Source organism: Culex quinquefasciatus, chromosome 1 (genome assembly GCF_015732765.1).
Source record: "Culex quinquefasciatus strain JHB chromosome 1, VPISU_Cqui_1.0_pri_paternal, whole genome shotgun sequence".
Lineage (NCBI taxonomy): Eukaryota > Metazoa > Arthropoda > Insecta > Diptera > Culicidae > Culex > Culex quinquefasciatus.
The window spans coordinates 123,626,776-123,647,812 of NC_051861.1; the positions used below are offsets into that span (position 1 = coordinate 123,626,776).

The following is a 21,037-nucleotide window of genomic DNA, read 5'->3' on the forward strand; positions in this document are numbered from 1 at the left end:
ATCCAGTAACCACGTACACACCTTAGGAGGGAGAGCCATTTTTTTATGGAGAATGGAAAGGTGACGAAGAGGGGTCTTGAATTTCTAAAAAGTCCTGACTTCTCAGATAAAACAGGCACACAAAAAAAAAGATTTCTTGCATTTGTTTTAGGCCGTTGCAAATATTTTATGTCACCCCCTACTCCCCCTTAAAATAGGCCCGAAAATGACAAAAAAAAAAACAATATAACCAAAATTACAAAAATGACCAAAATGACCAAAATGACCAAAATGACATAATTGACACAAAATTACATAAATGACAAAAAATTACATAAATTACAAAAATGGCAAAAATTAAAAAAAATACAAAAATTACAAAAATCACAAAACAAAAAAAATGACAAATAAGTTTCGCTTGGAGTTGATTGCTTTTTTGAAGGAGTATGGTCTCAGATACGTCCTAAGCAAGCATGTTTTTGAATCTGGTAAATTTCACTGAAAGTCGTTTCACCGAATGGACGTTTCCCCAATGTTGTTTTTGTTTTAAAAATCATTGGGATTGCTTGTATTTATCTTTGGCTTAATGTAACAACAAATTATGTATTTATATATTTTTGCAAAAAACCTCGTGTTTTTGGTATTGCAAACAAAACTTTCTATGAAGTGATGAAAATATCACACATAATGTTTGAATAAAATTAATGTCGAAACAACCTTTTCAAATTTAATTTAGGAAAAATAGTTATCAGATAAATAATTTATCTTAATGTTTTTCAAAACTGCTAGAGTTTTATAGAATGCAAAAACTAAAAAAAATACAGAAATGTTCGATTGCTACTAGTTTTAAAAGAAACTACTCAGGTAAAAAAAAAACAAAATTATCAAAATATAAATTAAAACTATCTCGTTAAATTACAGTCCAGGTTTTTTTTGTTTTTTTTTTGTCTTATTTTTGATTGTCGATGTTTAGAATTTATTTTATTGAAGATGGCGTCCAAAATGGCGGTGTTGAATTATTGGAGAAATGCATTTTGTAATTATTAAGGCCATCAACCATTTTTTTTTTGTTTTTTTTTTGTCTTATTTTTGATTGTCGATGTTTAGAATTTATTTTATTGAAGATGGCGTCCAAAATGGCGGTGTTGAATTATTGGAGAAATGCATTTTGTAATTATTAAGGCCATCAACCATTAAAATTCTACTCAAATGGGGTCGTGAAATTCGAGTTTGATTTTGATTCAAATTTCAAATATTCCCATAAAAACCAGCAGATAATCGAACTTCGTATAATCGAAATTTCGGATAATAGAGGATTCGGATAATCGAGTCTGGACTGTATTTACAGATTTTGTTTTTTTTTTTAAGAGAATGCAAAACTCATAGAAATCATATTTTGAAAAAAAAACCTTCCTGTATGAGATTTTTATTTTTGATAGAATAACAAAAACTACAGAAATTAGCTTCCCGGGCAGACGGTAATAACTAAATTCATGCCATTCAATAACAAATATTGTTAAAATAACGGAAAGTGTTATGGAATCTTCTTGGAAAAACCCATTTTTGCATAAGGGTTTAATAACAGTTTATGTTATCATAACAAAATTTGTTATTGGTCTGATATTGGTTGAAAGCCTTAACAATTTTGGAATTAATTTTTTTGTTATGGAAAAATAACTCCAATTGTTATTGGGATGATCGGATTAGTTGTTAAAATAACAAAAAATAATAACAAAGATTTGTTCGAAGAATAACTAAACATGTTATTAGTCTGTTATTACAATAACAATCCAATAACAATAAATTCATAACGACGAGTAACAAATCTTGTTATAAATAACATAAAATGTTATTGGCCTAGTATTTTCAAATATCAAAAAATGTTATTCCCAAGCTATTTCCATCTGCTCGGGTTTGAAAAACTACCCGGGCAGACGGTAATAACAAAATTCATGCCATTTCAATAACAAATTCTGCTAAAATAACAGAAAGTGTTATGGAATCTTCCTGAAAAATCCATTTTTGAATAAGAGTTTAATAACAGTTTATGTTATCATAACAAAATTTTTATTGGTCTGATATTGGTTGAAAGCCAAAACAAATATCAAAAAATGTTATTCCCAAGTTATTTCCGTCTGCTCGGGTAGTTTATTTTAAAAGAACTGGGCATAGCGGAATTAAAAGGAACACCCGAGCAGACGGAAATAACTTGGAAATAACATTTTTTGATATGTGAAAATACTAGGCCAACAACATTTTATGTTATTTATAACAAGATTTGTTATTCGTCGTTATTATTTTTTTTGTTATTGGTTTGTTATTGTAATAACAGATTAATAACATTTTTAGTTATTCTTCGAACAAATCTTTGTTATAATTTTTTGTTATTTTAACAACTAATCCGATCATCCCAATAACAGATGGAGGTATTCTTCCATAACAAAAAATGTTATTCCAAAGTTGTTTTGGCTTTCAACCAATATCAGACCAATAACAAGTTTTGTTATGATAACATAAACTGTTATTAAACCCTTATGCAAAAATGGATTTTTCAAGAAGATTCCATAACACTTTCTGTGATTTTAACAGTAATTGTTATTGAAATGGCATGAATTTTGTTATTACCGTCTGCCCGGGCAACTCGTCTCTTTGTATTCATAGTAATGCATTCTGCTAAAACGCTCAACCAAACCACGAACTGGGCATATTTAAAAAAATGCAAAAACTCATAGAAATTTTGTTCGAACAATTGATTTGCTATGAAAAATTAGGATTATGAAAGAGTGACTCGTTATTTCTCATCACCAGTTTATTCATAAAGAACTGGTCATGCTTGAAAAAAAAAAACATATCAAAAAAACTAACAGTTTTTTTAAACGAATTATTTTTTAAGAACTGGTCATGTTGAAAAGAATGAAAAAAAAAAAAAACGCTCAGATATGAATAAAATCATCTTGTAAATCTGACCAAATGGATCAAAATGACAAAAAATACCAAAATATTCTCATCAATAATGATTTAAAGAAAATGTAAGCTCACCATTCAATAAACGACTATTGAACTCGCCCCAGCTGATAACTTTTCACCAGCCAGGCAGAAACATTTCCTCCAAAAAGTGCGTCACTTGGCAAACGTGTGTGTTGCTCAGCAGTAGCTCCGAAGAAACATTATTACATTCAACAAAACGAGCTAATAATTGCCAACGGGCTGCAGCAACATCAATTTCGAAAAAGGACTCTCCTCTCTCTTCCCAAAGGTGTATGATTATTTCGTTTCGGGTGCATTGTTTTTGCGCGCAAATTGCCCCGGCACGAGCCCTCCACAACACAGTCAACGAGACCTTCAAGAGAACTTTAAGAAATACACATGTGAGGTAGTAACAACAGACGGCGACGGAGGTGTGTCTCTTGATAATAGTGATTGCGTGCAACCGCAGTCCGGAATCGACGACGACTTGAGGTCTCTCGCCGCGGCGGAACAGTGGTAGCAGTAGGCGGCGGTTTTGACGTCCTGCGGTCAATCAGAAGGTATTTGGGCGTTTTCAATAATTACCGTCCACGCGATCATCACCCGTTTTGGCCACAGTTGGACAGTTTTGGCTCGTGCCAAGTGACCGAGTTCGGACCTCCAGATGGTCTCTCGCAAGATCCCAATTTCTATCGATTTCTACGCAACTAGTCCAAAAAACCTACCTCGTCCACTCCGGCCGACGAACCGCAGATCGTTAAACTTGGCCACCTGGTTGCGCATCACGGCCGTGCAGTTCCGCAGCTCCGAGCAAAAGTTCTCGTCGTTGCCGGCCTTGATGGTGACCATCGTGCCGTCGCAAACGTCGCCCAGGCACACCACCTTGAAGGCCGCCGGCAGCGTCTTGTTCGAGCGCCAGTGGTTGGGCAGGGCCGAGCAGAGGAAGTACGGGCTACCGGTGCGGACTGAAATGAAAAATTGAAACAAATAATATCAGCAAAGTGAAGTAAAAATTACATCGATGACAAGTCTGTGGGTTGAGAAGCTTTGGCTGGAGCTGCGCGAGTAACGCGATATCCCGTAAGGAGTAATTAGTTTCATCTCATTACATCTTTTCGCTTTGGCAAACACAAATCAACCGGCGGAATGGGACTACTGCTGGGGACGGTGGAGTTGAACAATTAAAAAAATAATTAAAATGAAAAATAGATTTACTGTCCTGATCCAGTCAGGAGGATTTTTTTATCTGAGTAATTCACTATAATTTCGTATTATTTTTTCCAAATTGCAAGTATAATTTTTGAAAATATGAGAAACGTTTCTCTCATTTTCTGAAAAGAACTATATAACATTTGCAATTTTGTCACCAAATCGATTAGAATAATCTTTTCCAAGATGCAGATTTTCGAATTTCCACATGTGGTGTTTTTTTTAAAAGGTCCAGTGAATATTTTGATATAGCTTTTTTTTCTCCAAATATCCAAAACACACAAAACGCAAAAATGGACCATTAAAAAAATATAAATCTCCAAATATACCCATTTTGTATGAAGATCCCACCAATTTGTAGGAGACTTGTTTAGAAAAACATGTGATGGGGATTCATCCAAATAAAAAAAAACCAAAGAAGATCCATTTTAGTCAAAATCGAATTAATTATTGCCTTTTAAATAAAAAAATCAATATTTCATCACAGCTTGTTTGGCCGATAATTTTGCATTTAAAAATTCTTAATCAGTAGTTTAGGGACGAAAGACAACGATTTTTTTTTGATTCGGTTATCCGAAGTGAAATTTTGCCAAGGCCTTCGGATAATCGAGTCTGGACTGTATTTCGTCTGCAAAAATCAATACTATACAGCATTATACTATTCAGAGGATTTCAAAGAAGACAAAGACAAGAAGATTTGGCAACCTGGTCCAACAATTGACAAAAACGGATCTGGTACGTTTCGCCGGATGGGATATTTCGCTGAGGGAGACATTTTTTTTTTCTTCAAAAATCATTGAAACGCTTTGTTTTATTTGATTGATTTTTTTTGCAATAGCTTTCTTAAAAAATGCAGACCTCACAAAAGCTTTTTTCGAAAAGTTTTATTTAGAAATTAACAATATTTCGCAAAAAACTGCTGATCATAAGTCAAGAATCTGACAATTTTGTGAAAGGAAAGACAAAAAAATAGCAGAATTTCGTTTTCTGAAAAACTTAAAAGTAGAATCAAGCTGATGTTTGAAAGAATGCAAAAGATTATAGATTTGTTTTATAGGACAATTTTGTTTTCAAAGAACTAGTTATGTTGAAAAGAGTGCAGAAACTCACTTTTTTTCAAGAAAATTTTGCAGATTTTTCTTCATTTATGTTTTGAGATAGTAGTTTATGCAACAAGTTACAAAATAGTAGTTTATGCAACAAGTTACAAAAAGAGGTTTTTGCAGCACGAGTCGTACATTTATCCAACGAGGTTTACCGAGTTGGACAAACAACGAGTGCTGAAAAAAACAAGTTTTGCAACGAGTTCCATACAACATTTTTTGCAATTCCGAAAAACACCCATTGAGTGAATTTTTAAGTAAAATTTTCATGTATTTTGCCAATAAATCGTTTGAACAAAAAAAAAAATGAAAAGTGTTACTTTTCGAAACAAGTGCAGAAAAGTTCAACTTTTCAGTCCCATTTCAGTGCTGAAAATTAGAACTTTTCAAAATAAACGCTGGTTTATTTTGAAAAGTGTTGCTATTCGATTCTGTCATTTTTGGTACAGAAAAGTAGGCTATTTCGTCGTTCAAGAATGACAGGAAAAGTAAGTAGTTTCACGACGGAATTGCAAAAAAGTGATTTTTTTCTACTGGCCATTTTGAAAAGAGTGAAAAATCACCGAAATTGATTAAAAAAAAAAATGATGTTCAAAAGCAAGTAAAGGTTCACGAAAGAAACTTTTTTCCAATTTCACAATTCATTTTCAATCGATTTTTTACCGTTTGGCGAAATGTCTCTTCGGCAAAACGACCTTCGGAGAAATGTCCATTCGACGAAACGAGTTTTGGCAAAATGTCACGCACCCTTTGAAACATATTCCCATCGACATTGTAAATTCTGATGTAAATAACATTGCTTCGGAATAGTAGAAATATAACTGAATGATATTCTGACATTCTGAGAAAACACTGGTAAGAGTTAAATTTTGGAAAGGGACCATTCACAAATCACGTGAACAACTAAAATTTCGAATCTCAAGATTTCTACATTTTTAAGAAATGTTATAGAGATGAAATAATTTCTCTCGTTGAAAGATGCTTTGAAATGGAAAATAGTTTTATTTTATTGTTTATTTTTAACTATATATTTTTGACATAAAATATTTTTTTACTAAAATAAATTGTTTGCTTGATATCAAACAGAAGAATAATTTTAAAGAATTACATTTTCAGAACAGTAGATTTTGGCAGAATAGAGCCATTCATTATTCCTTCGAAAAGTTTGTTTAGATTAAACAAAATTCACAAAAAATCGATGGATTTAAAAAACACAATATTGTAAAGAAATAACAATTTTATAGTTGGGCTAACGAAATTTGTATTTTAAGTTTTTGTCCTCAATCCTCTCAAAAATTCCCTAAATAATCAAAAAAATAAGATTTTCTTTGAAAAAACATGTACAATTTGATAGTAAACTATTTTCAAAACATTGTATAACGTTTGATATTGTATTTTTCATCAAATACTGCACATCTAGACTGTTTGCAAAATTGAAATTTTGAAACCACAGATAGGAACAAGACGGGTGCGGGACATTTCGCCGAATTTAAAAAACTGAAAAAAAGAAAAAGGATAAAAAAAGTACTAAAAAAGGGTTTGAGAATACAGACCCGGAAAAATAAAGATTTTCATGAATTTACTGATATTTAGCTAATTTTTGGTAGTAGCCTAGCTGTAATAATGTATAAGACGTTTTGTGTTAGTCTTGTATTAAAATTCTGAAAAATAATATTCGATTTTTTGTGTGTCTTTTTCATGACGCAAATCCCGGGCAGACGGTAATAACAAAATTAATAATATTTCAATAACAAATCCTGTTAAAATAACAAAAAGTGTTATTATTTTAACCTGAAGTTCAACTTCAAGAAGAAAAAATAATAACAGTTTCTGATAAAATAACAAAATTTGGTATTGAAGTGATATTATATTGAAAATGTTTAATAACACGCCAATAAGAGGAAATGTTATACATTTCAAAAACTCTCCTAATAACAAAATTTGTTATTCGTTCGGTATACTGACTTAGAAATAAAATTACCACAAATCGCACAAATGGAAAAGTTTCTAAGTGTCCATAACACAATCTGTTATTATTTTTTCTTTTGTTAAATATGTTTAGATCTTTGGGATAATTTTGTCTAATTTCGTCGGGGTCAATATTTTGGCCATGAAATGGGGTCCTTAAGCTAAAATTATTCTAAAAGTTGAAATTTTGGAAGTTGATTTTTAAATTATTTGATATACCCCTAAGGGACTTTGCTAAAATTGGCTAGAACTATGGGATAATTTTGACCAATTTCGTCAGGGTCATTATTTTGGCCATGAAATGGGGTCCTTAAGCTAAAATTATTCTAAAAGTTGATATTTTGAAAGTTGATTTTTTAATTATTTGATATACCCCTAAGGGACTTTGTTAAAATTGGCTAGAACTATGGGATAATTTTGACCAATTTCGTCAGGGTAATTATTTTGGCCATGAAATGGGGTCCTTAAGCTAAAATTATTCTAAAAAGTTGAATTTTTAAAAGTTGATTTTTTTTAATTATTTGATATACCCCCTAAAGGACTTAGTTTAAAATGGTTAGAACTATGGGATAATTTTGACCAATTTCGTCGGGGTCATTACTTTGGCCATGAAATGGGGTCCTTAAGCTAAAATTATTCTAAAAGGTTGAAATTTTGAAAGTTGATTTTTAAATTATTTGATATACCTCCTAAAGGACTTAGTTTAAAATAGTTAGAACTATGGGATAATTTTGACCAATTTCGTCAGGGTCATTATTTTGGTCATGAAATGGGGTCCTAAAGCTAAAATTATTCTAAAAAGTTGAAATTTTGAAAGTTGATTTTTTTTAATTATTTGGTATACCCCCTAAAGGACTTAGTTTAAAATGGTTAGAACTACGGGATAATTTTGACCAATTTCGTCGGGGTCAATATTTTGGCCATGAAATGGGGTCCTTAAGCTAAAATTATTCTTAAAAGTTGAAATTTTGAAAGTTGATTTTTTTTAATTATTTGATATACCCCCTAAGGGACTTAGTTTAAAATGGTTAGAACTATGGGATAATTTTGACCAATTTCGTCAGGGTCATTATTTTGGTCATGAAATGGGGTCCTTAAGCTAAAATTATTCTAAAAGCTGAAATTTTGAAATTTGATTTTTAATTATTTGATATACCCCTAAGGGATTTTACTAAAATTGGCTAGAACTATGAAATAATTTTGACCAATTTCATCGGGGTCATTATTTCACCATGAAATAGGGTTTCAAGCTAAAATTAATCCGATAAATTAACTTTTGAGAGTTCTTTTTTTTTATTTTGTTATATTCCCTAACGGAATTGATTTATTTATTGAGAATTTTTGAAGTGTGAATAACAAAAACTGTTATTATTTTCACAGAGCCAGGAAGTCGGAGCTGACGTTGAAGTTCGAGCTGGAGTGTGACCTCGGAGACTGCATCGGATTCATCTAATTTTCAGCAACTTTTACTTGGAGTCGGAATCTGTGAAGTCGGGTATTTTGGAGAGCTAAAGTCGTCGTTGACGTCATATCCTGCATCCAGAGTCGGAGTTGTCTTCAAAGTATGGATTCAAAGTCGCTTGGAGGTACCCGACTCTGCAGCCCTGACTAGTACAGAGGAGTTATGGCAACTGCAGGTTTATTTGCAAATTACAAATAAACCAAAACAATAACTTTTTTTGTTATGGACATATACCAGTTAACATTTTTTGTTATTATGCTGCTCCACCTCTCCGCACAAAATAACAAATCTTGTTATTCCTTCATGATTCCTTCTGTGTTATTGGTTTGTTATTGCAATAACAAAATAATAACAGTTTAAGTTATTCTTCGAACAAATCTTTGTTATTGATTTTTGTTATTTTAACAACTAATCCGATCATCCCAATAACATATTTCGATCTTCTCACAATATCAAAAACTGACCTTCCCAAGTTATTTCCGTCTGCTCGGGATGATGATAAAAAAAACTTGGTATGTTAATTCTGGCAAGCAATCGATTTTTAATTTAAACATCTTTTGTTACAAATCTTTATAAAATATCACTTTAGGGTAGATATAACTTTTAAACGATGAACTTTATCTTAAAATTATGTTATTTTTGGAAATAATTCGATGTTTTCGAAAAAAAAACTTAAAAAAACGAAATAAAACAAATAAAAGATGAATCGAAAAAAACGTAGCAAATTTTACTAAAGTAGTTGATCAGTTCTCTAAGAGATGAGCCTTATTTTAATTTGTCCAAAAATACCATTTTGAATCATCAAAAAATTTCATACAAATTTGGCAGCTGTCCATACAAAATGATATGTGGAATTTCAAAAATCAGTATCTTTGAGAAATTTTTTGATCGTTTTGGTGTTAAAGTTGTAGGAATGGATGAGAACTACACAACAAAAAATAACACGTTTTTTTTGTTGATTTTTAAAACCACTTTTTGGCACTGAAACTTGATTACCAAAAAAAAACATTTTTTTATTTTATTTTATTTTTTATTTGCCCCTACATAAAAAACCCATTTTTTTCTAAAAATTCCAGAAAAGACAAAAAAACACCAAAGACTATTATTTTGAAAAATATTGTTGAAAAAAATCTAAAACGCAAAAAAGTGACTAAAATTTTAATGTTAACTCTCTAACACCCAATTTTTTCGAGTTTTTTGTTTTTTCCTTGTTTAGGAGCTCATTTTGAACAACATTTGTTCTAAGAGAAACATTACTCTTTTTTTATTTTTGTTTCATTCATAGTATTTGGTGACCATATTTCGGTTAAAGTTACCATAATACAATAAACAACAACCTTCATAGTATTTAAATTTGCATTTATCATGTTTAGTTAATGTCTATTAATGATAGCACCTCCTATCATTACTATTCGTCTTTTTTGTTTTTTTTTTCATGTTTTTCATGTTCATGGTTTTTCTCATTTTCCACCATAGAATGATACCATTATCAACTAAGTTATAAAAAAATCGTTGAGGAATTACAAACATAACTGCATACTTATCACTTTGTGGTGGATTTAATTTGGAAACGGGTGCACATTATCGAAGAGTTTTAAAATTAGATTTCAAAACTGAAAATGAAACAATTTTCAACTACCTAACTGTTGATGTTTTCGAAAATTCCTGGAAATTCTGGAAATTCATAAATCTGTATATTGTAATGGATTTTTTGATCAATTTGATCGGGAAAATTGTACGAATATTTTTGGTGATTTTTTAAATTATTTTTTGTTACTAAAACATGATTTTCAAATAACTTTTTTTTTAATATTTGAGAAGACAAATACCACCTTTTCGGAAAATTTCAGAATAGGCAAAAAATCTTAGACCAAGTCAAAGTTTTTTGAAAAATAGTGATTCTAAAAAAACATCGAAAAGGACTTCAAAAACAATTAACTCCATTTTGTTATGTTTACAACTTTGTCGAAGACACCAAATCATTCAACAACAAAATCCTTGAAAAGACACATATTTTTTTTAATTTTCACATACCAATTTTGTATGGAAAGCTGCCAAATTTGTATGGTAAATTATATGTACAAACTGATGATGCAAAATGACTTTTTTGGGCATAAGGATGGTAACCAAAAAGTTTCAGCCAGAGTAAAAAAGGAAAAAATTAGATCGAGTGGTCAAAATCACAGAGATTGGTTTTATTTCCAAATTAAAATTCATTTATAAAATTAAATTCATCTTTCAAACCCACCCCGCCCTCACTGCATCTGCTCCCAGCAGCTCCGTCGAAACGGGTTTTCAATTTCCAGCAAACGCTGCAACAGTTTTCATTCAACTTTTTTTCTGTTGTTGTTTCGCAACTTATCAACGCAGTTTTCATAAGCCAGAAAGCCTAGCGAAGCAGGAAAATGAGTGCGCATGGCGCAAATCTACGCGCGCGCAACTATGCAAATAAACCAGAAGACTTGAGGCAGAGCTTAGGGTTTCAATCGGGTTTATTTCGATGTTGCTGATGGCGTCGAGTCGAGGAAAATCGAGACGGTGCTGGCTGCTTGATGAATGTGTAAGGTTTCCCGCCTGTTGCCAGGTCGAGATCTCCTCCAACTGTCAGCTAAGCGCGTGGGATTCATTCATGATTGAAATTCCTGAGATATGCTGGTGGAAGCTGGAGGATTTATGTTTCATTTGAATCAATCGTTATTTTTGTCATTCCAATTACGGACTTCAAATTTCAACACTCCACAAACAGAGAGGAAAAAAAGCTGTTTCAAAAATAAGGTATGTGTTTTGCTGTAGCTGTTGATCTCAACTCTGGTAAGTAAATTCAAAATCTGTCACATTCTGTCACCAACTGTCACAATCAGTCCATTTGTCACTAGTTCACAAAACTTACCTCGGCGGCTTTGCCGCCGGTAAATGGCCACAAAGTGTCCACACCACATCACACAGACTCAACTGCAAACTCTGCCTAAGCTAATTACCCGTTCTTAGACTAGTCGTGGCGGCCACTTCAGACAAAGTCCCAGAAATCAGAGCCCCGCAAAGTCAGTTATACTTTTGTGTAGTTTCCATTTACCTAAAGCGCCTCAACCCCCTTCTTTTGCTGTTCATTCAGTGGTAACTAATGCACTTTAGGTCCTCAACGTCGTCGTTGCCGTCGTCAAAATGCAACAGAGTAGAACAAGTCAGGTCTCGAAGTTCATTTACATTGCAAAACGAAACTGACAAACTCAACTTAAAGAAGAAAAAAAGCAAGACAAAAAAACTTATGCTGGCTGGTTTCGACACTTTTGACACAACAGAAAAAAAAACTCACAAGAACATGAAATTTGAAACCCTCCCGGGCGAGGAACGCACACGCTCCCCCCATAGAAGGGGTTATGCTTCGGAATCAGGAGAGGTGAAGGTGATTTTTCGGGAGCATCGATATCCCTCGAGTTTTTTTCTTTTCGTTCCGAAAGAAAGTTCATCATCGTGATGCGCTTGTGGGGTTTCCGACAGCAATCCGGGTGCGTCCGGCGCGTTTTTATGCTGTGATTGAGAGTTTTTTTTTGTAATCGTGATATAATTTTGATACCTTGAAGGTTCTTGAGGGTTCATGGCTCGGGGCAAGAAGTTGGAGGTATCGATTCGCACAGTAAAGGCAGGTTTAGATAAACAAAATTGACAAGGGATTGGTTTGAAGAAAAAACTTTGTGAATTTTCAAAATCTGGACATGTCTACGATTTTTGCACTAAGATATGAAAAACTGATGTTGTTTTGATTATTGTCTTCAGGGTTACCAGATAGATCTGAATCGAAAAAATAACTGGCAAAGAATCTGAAAATATCTGACAAGCCATATTCCTCCAAGTAATCAGCAAAAATGTAGATATTAATGGTATTTTTTCACTTTTTAAACATAAAACTTCATAAAATAAAATATCTACCCGAGCAGACGTAAATAACGTTGGAATAACATTTTTTGATATTTGAAAATACTAGGCCAATAACATTTTACGTTATTTATAACAAGATTTGTTATTCGTTGTTATGATTTTTTTGTTATTGGATTGTTATTGTAATAACAGACTAACATTTTTGTTATTCTTTGAACATTTTTTGTTATTCTTTGAACATATCTTTGTTATTATTTTTTGTTATTTTAACAACTAATCCGATCATCCCAATAACAGTTGGAGGTATTCTTCCATAACAAAAAATGTTATTACAAAGTTGTTTTAGCTTTCAACCAATATCAAACCAATAACGAATTTTGTCATGATAACATAAACTGTTATTAAACTCTTATGCGAAAATGGATTTTGCATGAATATTCCATAACAATTTTTGTTATTTTAACAGTATTTGTTATTGAAATGGTATGAATTCTGTTATTACCGTCTGCCCGGGTAGACAAATTTAGCAAAGTCTGCAGGAAAACAGAATTTAATTTTATCGCATTGTCGTTTAAAAATCTGGCATTTACATATTTATTGGGCAATCTGGCAACCCTGATTGTCTTAAACCTTTCTGTCGAAAATTCACCCTTGAAAATTTTTTTGGCGATAAATCGTTTTTCATTCGAAAACTCTTCACTTTTTTTTCTAAAAATGAAGTACTTTTTTTTATAAAAAATATGTGAAAAAGATTCCTCGCAATTTTTTTCAGTAAATCACCGTTTTTTACTTTTCTATGGTCCAAAATATGTTCTTATTGGTCCCCTAAAACATAATCTTAAAAAAAAATCTAAAATGTAAAAATTCTGATTTAAAAAGTTCAACTTTTCCAGGGTGAAAAAAGTTAATTCAAATATAAATAAATTTTTCCTGATCAAAAACTAACTAAAACCAGCTACCCGGGCAGACGGCAATAACAAAATTCATGCCATTTTAATAACAAATATTGTTCAAATAACAGAAAATGTTATGGAATCTTCATGAAAACCCATTTTTGCATAAGAATTTAATAACAGTTTATGTTATCATAACAAAATTTGTTATTGGTCTGATATTGGTTGAAAGCCAAAACAACTTTGAAAAACATTTTTTGCTATGGAAGAATACCTCCAACTGTAATTGGGATGATCGGATTAGTTGTTAAAATAACAAAAAATAAAAACAAAGATATGTTCAAAGAATAACAAAAAATGCTATTAGTCTGTTATTACAATAACAATCCAATAACAAAAAAATCATAACAACGAATAACAAATCTTGTTATAAATAACGTAAAATGTTATTGGCCTAGTCTGCTCGGGTACATCCTGAAGATAACAAATCGATAACAAATCGATCAGAAAGTTCTTTCTCAAGATATAGATTTTTGAATAATTACACTCAATTTTTGTGTGGACAAATGCCAAAATTGTATGGAGACTTGAATAGGCAAACCAATGATGCAAAGTAACTTATTTGTTCATCGGAAAGCCCCCAACAAATTTTAGCAAAATATTAAAAAAAAACACGAAATTTGCCGATTTTGTGCAGAATTACTTATTAAAAGTATAACTATTTCATTTTTTTTTAACGCTGCGGATTATATAATTTTTTGAAATTAATTTTCTTCAAAAAAATTCTTTTCCAGCTCACCAGGAAAGATCGAAGAAATAAGGATCAATCCAACTTCTTACAATTTAAATCTGGCTTCAAATGCGTAAATTGTTATCAACCACAGACAGTAAAAAATAGATGGTAATATTCATCAGGGAATGGTGACAGATTTTGTGTCAAAAAATGTGTAATAATACATCAAAAACTGGTGAATTTTCATCAGGTGCACAATAAAAAAAAAGGTAAAATTATCAACCAAATTTTCAACCTTCCAAAATTCATTTTTTTTATGTCAGAAACATTGTGTAATTTTACCGTAAATTTACCGCAAATCCAGCGTAATATAACTTCTTCAGTCTAAATTGAGGTAATTTTACATCATAAGAGTGAAAATATTAAACCTTTCAATTTGACACCAGTCAGATTTGTACTTTTTTTTATTACAGTGCAGATTACTTAGATTTTTTTCAGAAACCAATTTTGATACTATTAGACTGATAAAGCTTCATTACATCAGAAAAGTAGTAAATTCACATACCTTTAGATGGAAAATTACTTTTTTTTTTATTTAAAAGATATACTCAATCCCAGATGAAATATTATCATTTCCAACAAAAAAAAAAAAAAAAGAAAATTTTATAAACTTTTTATTCTGACCTCATTATTTGATCTTTAATTGATAATTTTTAAGCAAAATTTCCAATGTTTTATGCAAAAAGCACCACAAAGTGCTTGATATTTTATCGCAGTTTTGCAACTATTAAAAGTTTGCTAAGTATAATTGAATTTACGGAAAAAAAAATTTCCAACCTGATGTTCCAAAATTAAAATTTTATTATTTTTTTAAACATTTTTTCATTTTAACATTCCTTTATTTTACTTATAAATTAATGAAAAACGATTTAAACTAGAGCGTCCAATTTCCCGGGGTTACAAAATTCCCGAGAAACGGGAAATTTTTAACAAATTTCCCGGGAAATCCCGGGAATTCCCGGGAATTTCGAAATTTATCGAAAATTGATCTTATCCTGCTTCTGATTGATATTTTGCAACAAAATTGTATAGAACTGCAACTTTAATGTTCAAAATGAGTGTAGGGGTCAATTAATGGCTTGACTGCTTATAAAAATCATGCAACTTTGTAAAAAAAAAAAAAAATTTATTATATCAATTGATTTTTTTTTTTGTTAAGAAGCATTATTTTTTTAAATAAAATATTGAATCAGTGAGTAAAATCCATGCTTCTTAACCATAAAAATGCTTTTAAATTTTACTCTGTTACCATTTCAAAGGAATATGTTTAAGAACAACGTTGACTCATAAAACAAAAAAAATAAAAGCATGCAGAAATTGTGTTTTTCATGGCAAATAACTTGTTCTAGACCGTAATTTTATCAACAAAACTCATTTTAAGGTTTTTTAGGCAAAATTTAGACTTTTTATCAATTTCACCAAAAATTTATAGGTATATTGTTAAAAAACATATAAACTATGTTAAGTAAAATTTACACATTGATTTTCTTTTTCTTCTTAAAAACTTATCAGCAACCTTAGTGATTGTGTAAAATTTGAACACATTAAATCTGATTTTAACAACAAATATTTTGTACAAAGTCATCCCAATATGCTAAATACAATTTTCAAAGCCACTAGTTTTCAAATACTATTGAAAAACATTTTCTTCCAACAATAGTGCATGGACCTTGTGTGGCCTACCCCAGTACATGTTTTACAAAATAATAATCTTGAGACACCAGTTGGAAAAAAAAATATAAAAAGAGAATGAAATCCTATCATTGATACCCCGTTCAATATGCACAGTAGATTAAAATAAATAAAATTAAGTTAGGTTCTCTCAATAATATTTTTTTCAAATTAAAAAAAAAATTAGGACCAAAAAGTAAGGAAAATGTATACTTCCGCTTGGATTTCGGGAATTCCCGGGAAATTAAAAAATTTCCCGGGAAACGGGAAATATTATTTTTCGGGAAATCCCGGGAATTGACGCTCTAATTTAAACTGTTTCCTGAATAATTTACAATCGATTTTATAAGTGTTTTTTTCAATGAAAATTAATTTTTTATCAATAATTTGTTTTGGCCTTAGATTTTGAGGGAAAATTCAAAGTGGATGGTTGGGACGAAACCTTCAAAAATTACATTGGCCTTAAAGTGTAAGTTGTTTAGATTTAAGTAATAAAAATAATTTATCCTAAATCTTAGAATTTTAAAATTTCATGGCAATTTTGAAAACTACTTTTAAAGTAGTAGAGGATAACGATTTTGTAATGAGGCAATTTTTCTAAACACTAAACAGAGTGGGGCAACTGCCCCACTATCCTCAGAATTTTGTTCAAAATTTGGTCAGGGGGTGTCCACTGTCCATAAATGACATAATTTTGAAAACGTCCATATTATTGCCCCACCTTTCTCTATGAGCTGGGAACGCTAGTGATTCTTAATAAACAGAACTTCAATATTTAGCTTTTTTTTGTGAGTACGATTAAATAAATTATTCTGATTTTAACATATAAATCTGGTTTTCTTTTTATTCCCCACAGAACTGGCCAGAAACGATCGATTTAAAATAAACTTATTTCTTGAGCAATTGAAATGGAAATATTTTTATCAAATAGCCTTTAAAAGTGAGATAAATTTTAATAATAACTTTAGGGTTTTTTTAAAACATTTTTCAATAAAATAACAACAAAACAAGATAATTCTACAACTATTTTTTTGTATTTAAGAGTATTTTTTAAAATAAGGATGCTCAAATTTTATCCCTATATGGGTTAGAATTTGAGCATCTTAATTTATCATAAGTTTTGATAAAACTACACTTTTTATTTTTTATTTCAGAAACATTAAATATCGATGTGATGAAGGCACCAATCAATATAAGGTGGACTAAAAATAGTTTAAAGGATTATGAAAATGAGATATTTTTAGTCTTGTACAAATTTTATTTAAAGTTTCTGTCCCTTAGCTCTGATCGAGATTGATGGAGTAGGGCAAAAAATTAAAAACCCGATTTAATCCCACCAGGGGTGAGATAGAGCCTTTCTTACTAAAGAATATAACATCTCTCAATTCACAACATCGACTTGATACAAAAAATCTTATGATGAAAGCAAGGTATTATTAATGATGTGTTTTCTAAAAGAAATTAAAAATGCAATTTTCACCTATCGAATATTTTTAATCGTACAAATTCTTAGCTTCCAATGCGCAAGTGACGACACACACCGCGGTTTTGGTTTTCTAGTTTTGGTACGAGCCCAAAAACCGAACAAAGCAGGCGCAAAGCAAAACCGAGTTAACCGCACAGTGGGAAGCTTGCCATTCAGCGTCTACGAAAGTGAGAGAGTCAGAGATAGATATTTTTACAACCGCACCACTACACACTCAATCGCAATACCTTAGGTAGATAGCCATTGGCGTCGCGAGCATTGAAAACTTTGAAAACGATATAAAGCTTAGAAGCTTCGAAAGCTCCTATTGGAATCCAATGAACTCTTTTAAATAAAACGACACGACAAATGAAGCCTACTTAAAGGCGATTTTAGGAGCACACGGGAAACAAATTGATTGTACCCGAATGAATGTCCTATGTCAAAAAAGTTTTTGCATAAACATTGGACAGTTATGCAAAAACGGACAGAGCAAAAGAAACCGAAAAGCTACGATATCTTACATGTTGAAGGAAACATCGGTAGACAAGCTACTACGAACGAGTATAAGTCGAGCCGAAACATATGCGCCAGCATTCTCGCGCCAGTATTCGAAGCTCAACTTGACAACTGTGATTTTTTAGCGATTTTTCGGTTTAAAATTCATGCTGAATCGACATATTTACGAAGCTGGAAATGACGTCCTGGCTTAAAGTAAAACCTATACCTTTCTTTAGTAAGAAAGGCAAAAAGTAAATCGTTCTAAAAATTGATCGGGATTGCCGATCGATGTCAAATTTGTTTCAGATGCTCACTCATGGTCTGTACTATGAATGTAGCAAGAAATTTCGAATAAAATCAGAAATGAAAAATGTTGGTGAAGGTCGCCAGATGGGCTTTTACCTTTTTTTAGGGATTTTGTTTCTTATGGTAGGTCAATCAAACGGCTCTAACTCCAGAACCATATTATGAATCTGGATGAAAATTTGGGAGGTTGTAGGGCTCGAAAAATGCAATTTTTGAGATAAATAAAAGGTATGAAAATGAAAAATTTTGACCATATTTTCATTTGAAAACTGTGTATTTTCTGGAAAAGTCTAGACACATCCGAAAACAGATGGATATTTCGAAATTTGCGCGGCAACTCGCCCAGGTTCAGCACACTAGCTTTCATCTGCATTTAGGAGAATCGAAATCGGATTTATGGGAGCTGAGAACGGCGCGACACAAAATTTTGCAAAATTTTACCACATACGAACATCACTCGACCTCCACGGAATTTATTTTCTCAAAATTCGAGGGTTCGAGATAGACGAGTTCTATCAAGGTGAATCGATAGAGCGTCGAAAATCGATGCAGTGTGATTTTTTAGCGATTTTTCGGTTTAAAATTCATGCTGAATCGACATATTTACGAAGCTGGAAATGACGTCCTGGCTTAAAGTAAAACCTATACCTTTCTTTAGTAAGAAAGGCAAAAAATACAAAATTGAAGCAAATTAAAAAAAAAACAAAAAGTATTACGAATGCTTCAAACACTGTCACAAATTTGCAGAAGATAAATAGATTTATGATTTTTTTAAATATGTTCTGTAGTTTTTTTGATAAAATATTGAAAAGCCTTCATTACACACCTAGATTTTTTTTACCGAATTTTCAACTGCTAAACAGTTTGGTAAACTGTAAATTACCGAATTCGGTTCATTATTGTTCATCGTACAACAGATATTCGGTAAAATTTTGTTCATTTTGACAGATGGTTTACCGATTTAAACATTACCGATTTTTCAACTACCGAATTCGGTAAAAATGTCTAAGTGTGTAGACTCAAAAAGGCAAAATTAAATTTGATATTTTGTACCTTAAAAAAGAAACCAAACTCACCCAACTCGCCCGGGTACTCCTGCTGCGCCTCCATCACCATCCGCTCGATCCACCACAGATCCCCGGACCCGCCGGGACTCGGCGAGCTGTTCTCCGTCACATTGCCCCCGGTTCCCCCACTGGTCAGTCCCGTCCCTCCCGTCCCGCCACCTCCCCCTCCCGTCGACCCATCCAGCATATCTTCGTCCACTACTCCGGCGGATCCCGCACTTCCGCCACCACCACCACCACCCCCTCCGTCCTTACTGCCGTAAATGTCCCACTCGGCTTCGCCGGAACCAGACGTCGCCGTTCCACCGCTGCTGGGCAAATGCATCCGGAACGACGTTTTGGGCGCAATTTTGGAGGCCGTTTTTTTGACGCGGGAACTTACGCGAAACCGATTCCCGTTTTCCCCTGAGTCACTTGGTCACTTTGAGGTTAGGTTCGATTAGTCACTTTGGCGATCAATCGGCTGAAGATCTGCGCGCGCGCGGAATACCAACTAGTTCTTCACCGAAGAAACTGACGGGTGTTGACACAATCGATTATGAGTCACTTGCTAACCGGTGCTCCAACGTTGGCGTAGGTTCCACCGACAGAGAGTGTGAGGTTATGTTTGGTCAAACGTCGCACGCGTGATTCCGAGCGTCTCCAACTCTTCCGGGAGGTCGTCCTAGTAGGCGAGCTGCAAAAATTAACAACAGGAAAGCTATGACTTATTAATTGCTACCGGCTTGCTGCGACCTAATCGATAATAATAATATTTGTTTAGTTTAGTGAGAGAGAGCTAGTTTGTGTGGTTGTGGTTGCAAGCCCGGAACTCTCCCCCAGTGTGTTGACCAATTTAGTTTTATGGCCACCGGAGACTGACTTTTCAGGGTCGTCGTCGTCGTTTTGCCACCCTTTTTGCCCATAACCTAACCTCCAAACCCCAAAACAAAACAAATATGGCACCACCACCACCACCACACGTGTGAGGTTAGGGTTAGGGTTGTGTGGTGGTCACCAGTTGGTTGGTGTGGTTGTGTGGGGTTTTGTGGGTTAGTGGGATGACAGATTGGGATGAGGATTGGTGTTTTGTTCTGTGGGTGAATAATTGATAGTGGTTTGTAAACTGATTTGGGATAGAATAAAATCAAACTCATCAATGTTTGATTGATGTGAAAAACTGATTTTTTATATCTTTTGTTGCGAAAAAATAGAACATCACATGCTTCAAAACTCATGGTTATTTTTAAACACTGTTCAATTATAAATTACAAAAAAAAAGTATTTTCTGAGAGAGTTCATGACAATTTTGTCAACCAATTCAGTTTGATCAATGCTGTAGTTTATTACACTGATAATATTCATAACTAAAAGTGCAATATTTTTCATATCAATTCCAAATTTACTGAAAAAAATGTTTCGTTTGAATTTTTTTTGAAAAAATCATATTTTTGGTAGTTTTTTTTTATTATACAAGTGTGTTTTTTCCTATATATTATCAACACGTGACGTGACGAGTTTGACGTTTTTTTCAGTTGTTTGACTGTAACTCAGACATTTGAAGGAAACACCTCAATATTATAACATTTTCTAAAAGTACGTAGAATTTGCCATAAGAAATAACTTTGGGTTAAAGGTTTGACTTTTTGGTTTCCGTTCTACGAGCAAATATGCGAATGAAGTGCTTAAAAACATTATTTTGGAAAATTGGAAGTTAAATTTTCACTTGCGTCAAATATGGAGTTTATAAATCTTTTAAAGTTTGTATAAGTTTGTTTCAGGAATCTTAAACTATGTA

The 21,037-nt window shown here is 32.6% G+C and overlaps 1 protein-coding gene across 1 annotated transcript in view; it reads right to left on the bottom strand.

Annotated features, from left to right (window-relative positions):
• The window catches only part of LOC6038302 (protein lozenge), a 68,669-nt gene extending 49,281 nt beyond the window's left edge, over nt 1-19,388 (bottom strand). The window contains exons 1-2 of the mRNA XM_038249316.1: nt 19,270-19,388; nt 3,672-3,911 (exon numbers count right to left, since the gene is read on the bottom strand). Coding sequence (XP_038105244.1) covers nt 3,672-3,911; nt 19,270-19,309 — 280 coding nt within the window. The 5' untranslated portion in view covers nt 19,310-19,388. The remainder of the gene's footprint in view (nt 1-3,671; nt 3,912-19,269) is intronic.
• Between the last annotated feature and the right edge of the window lie 1,649 nt (nt 19,389-21,037).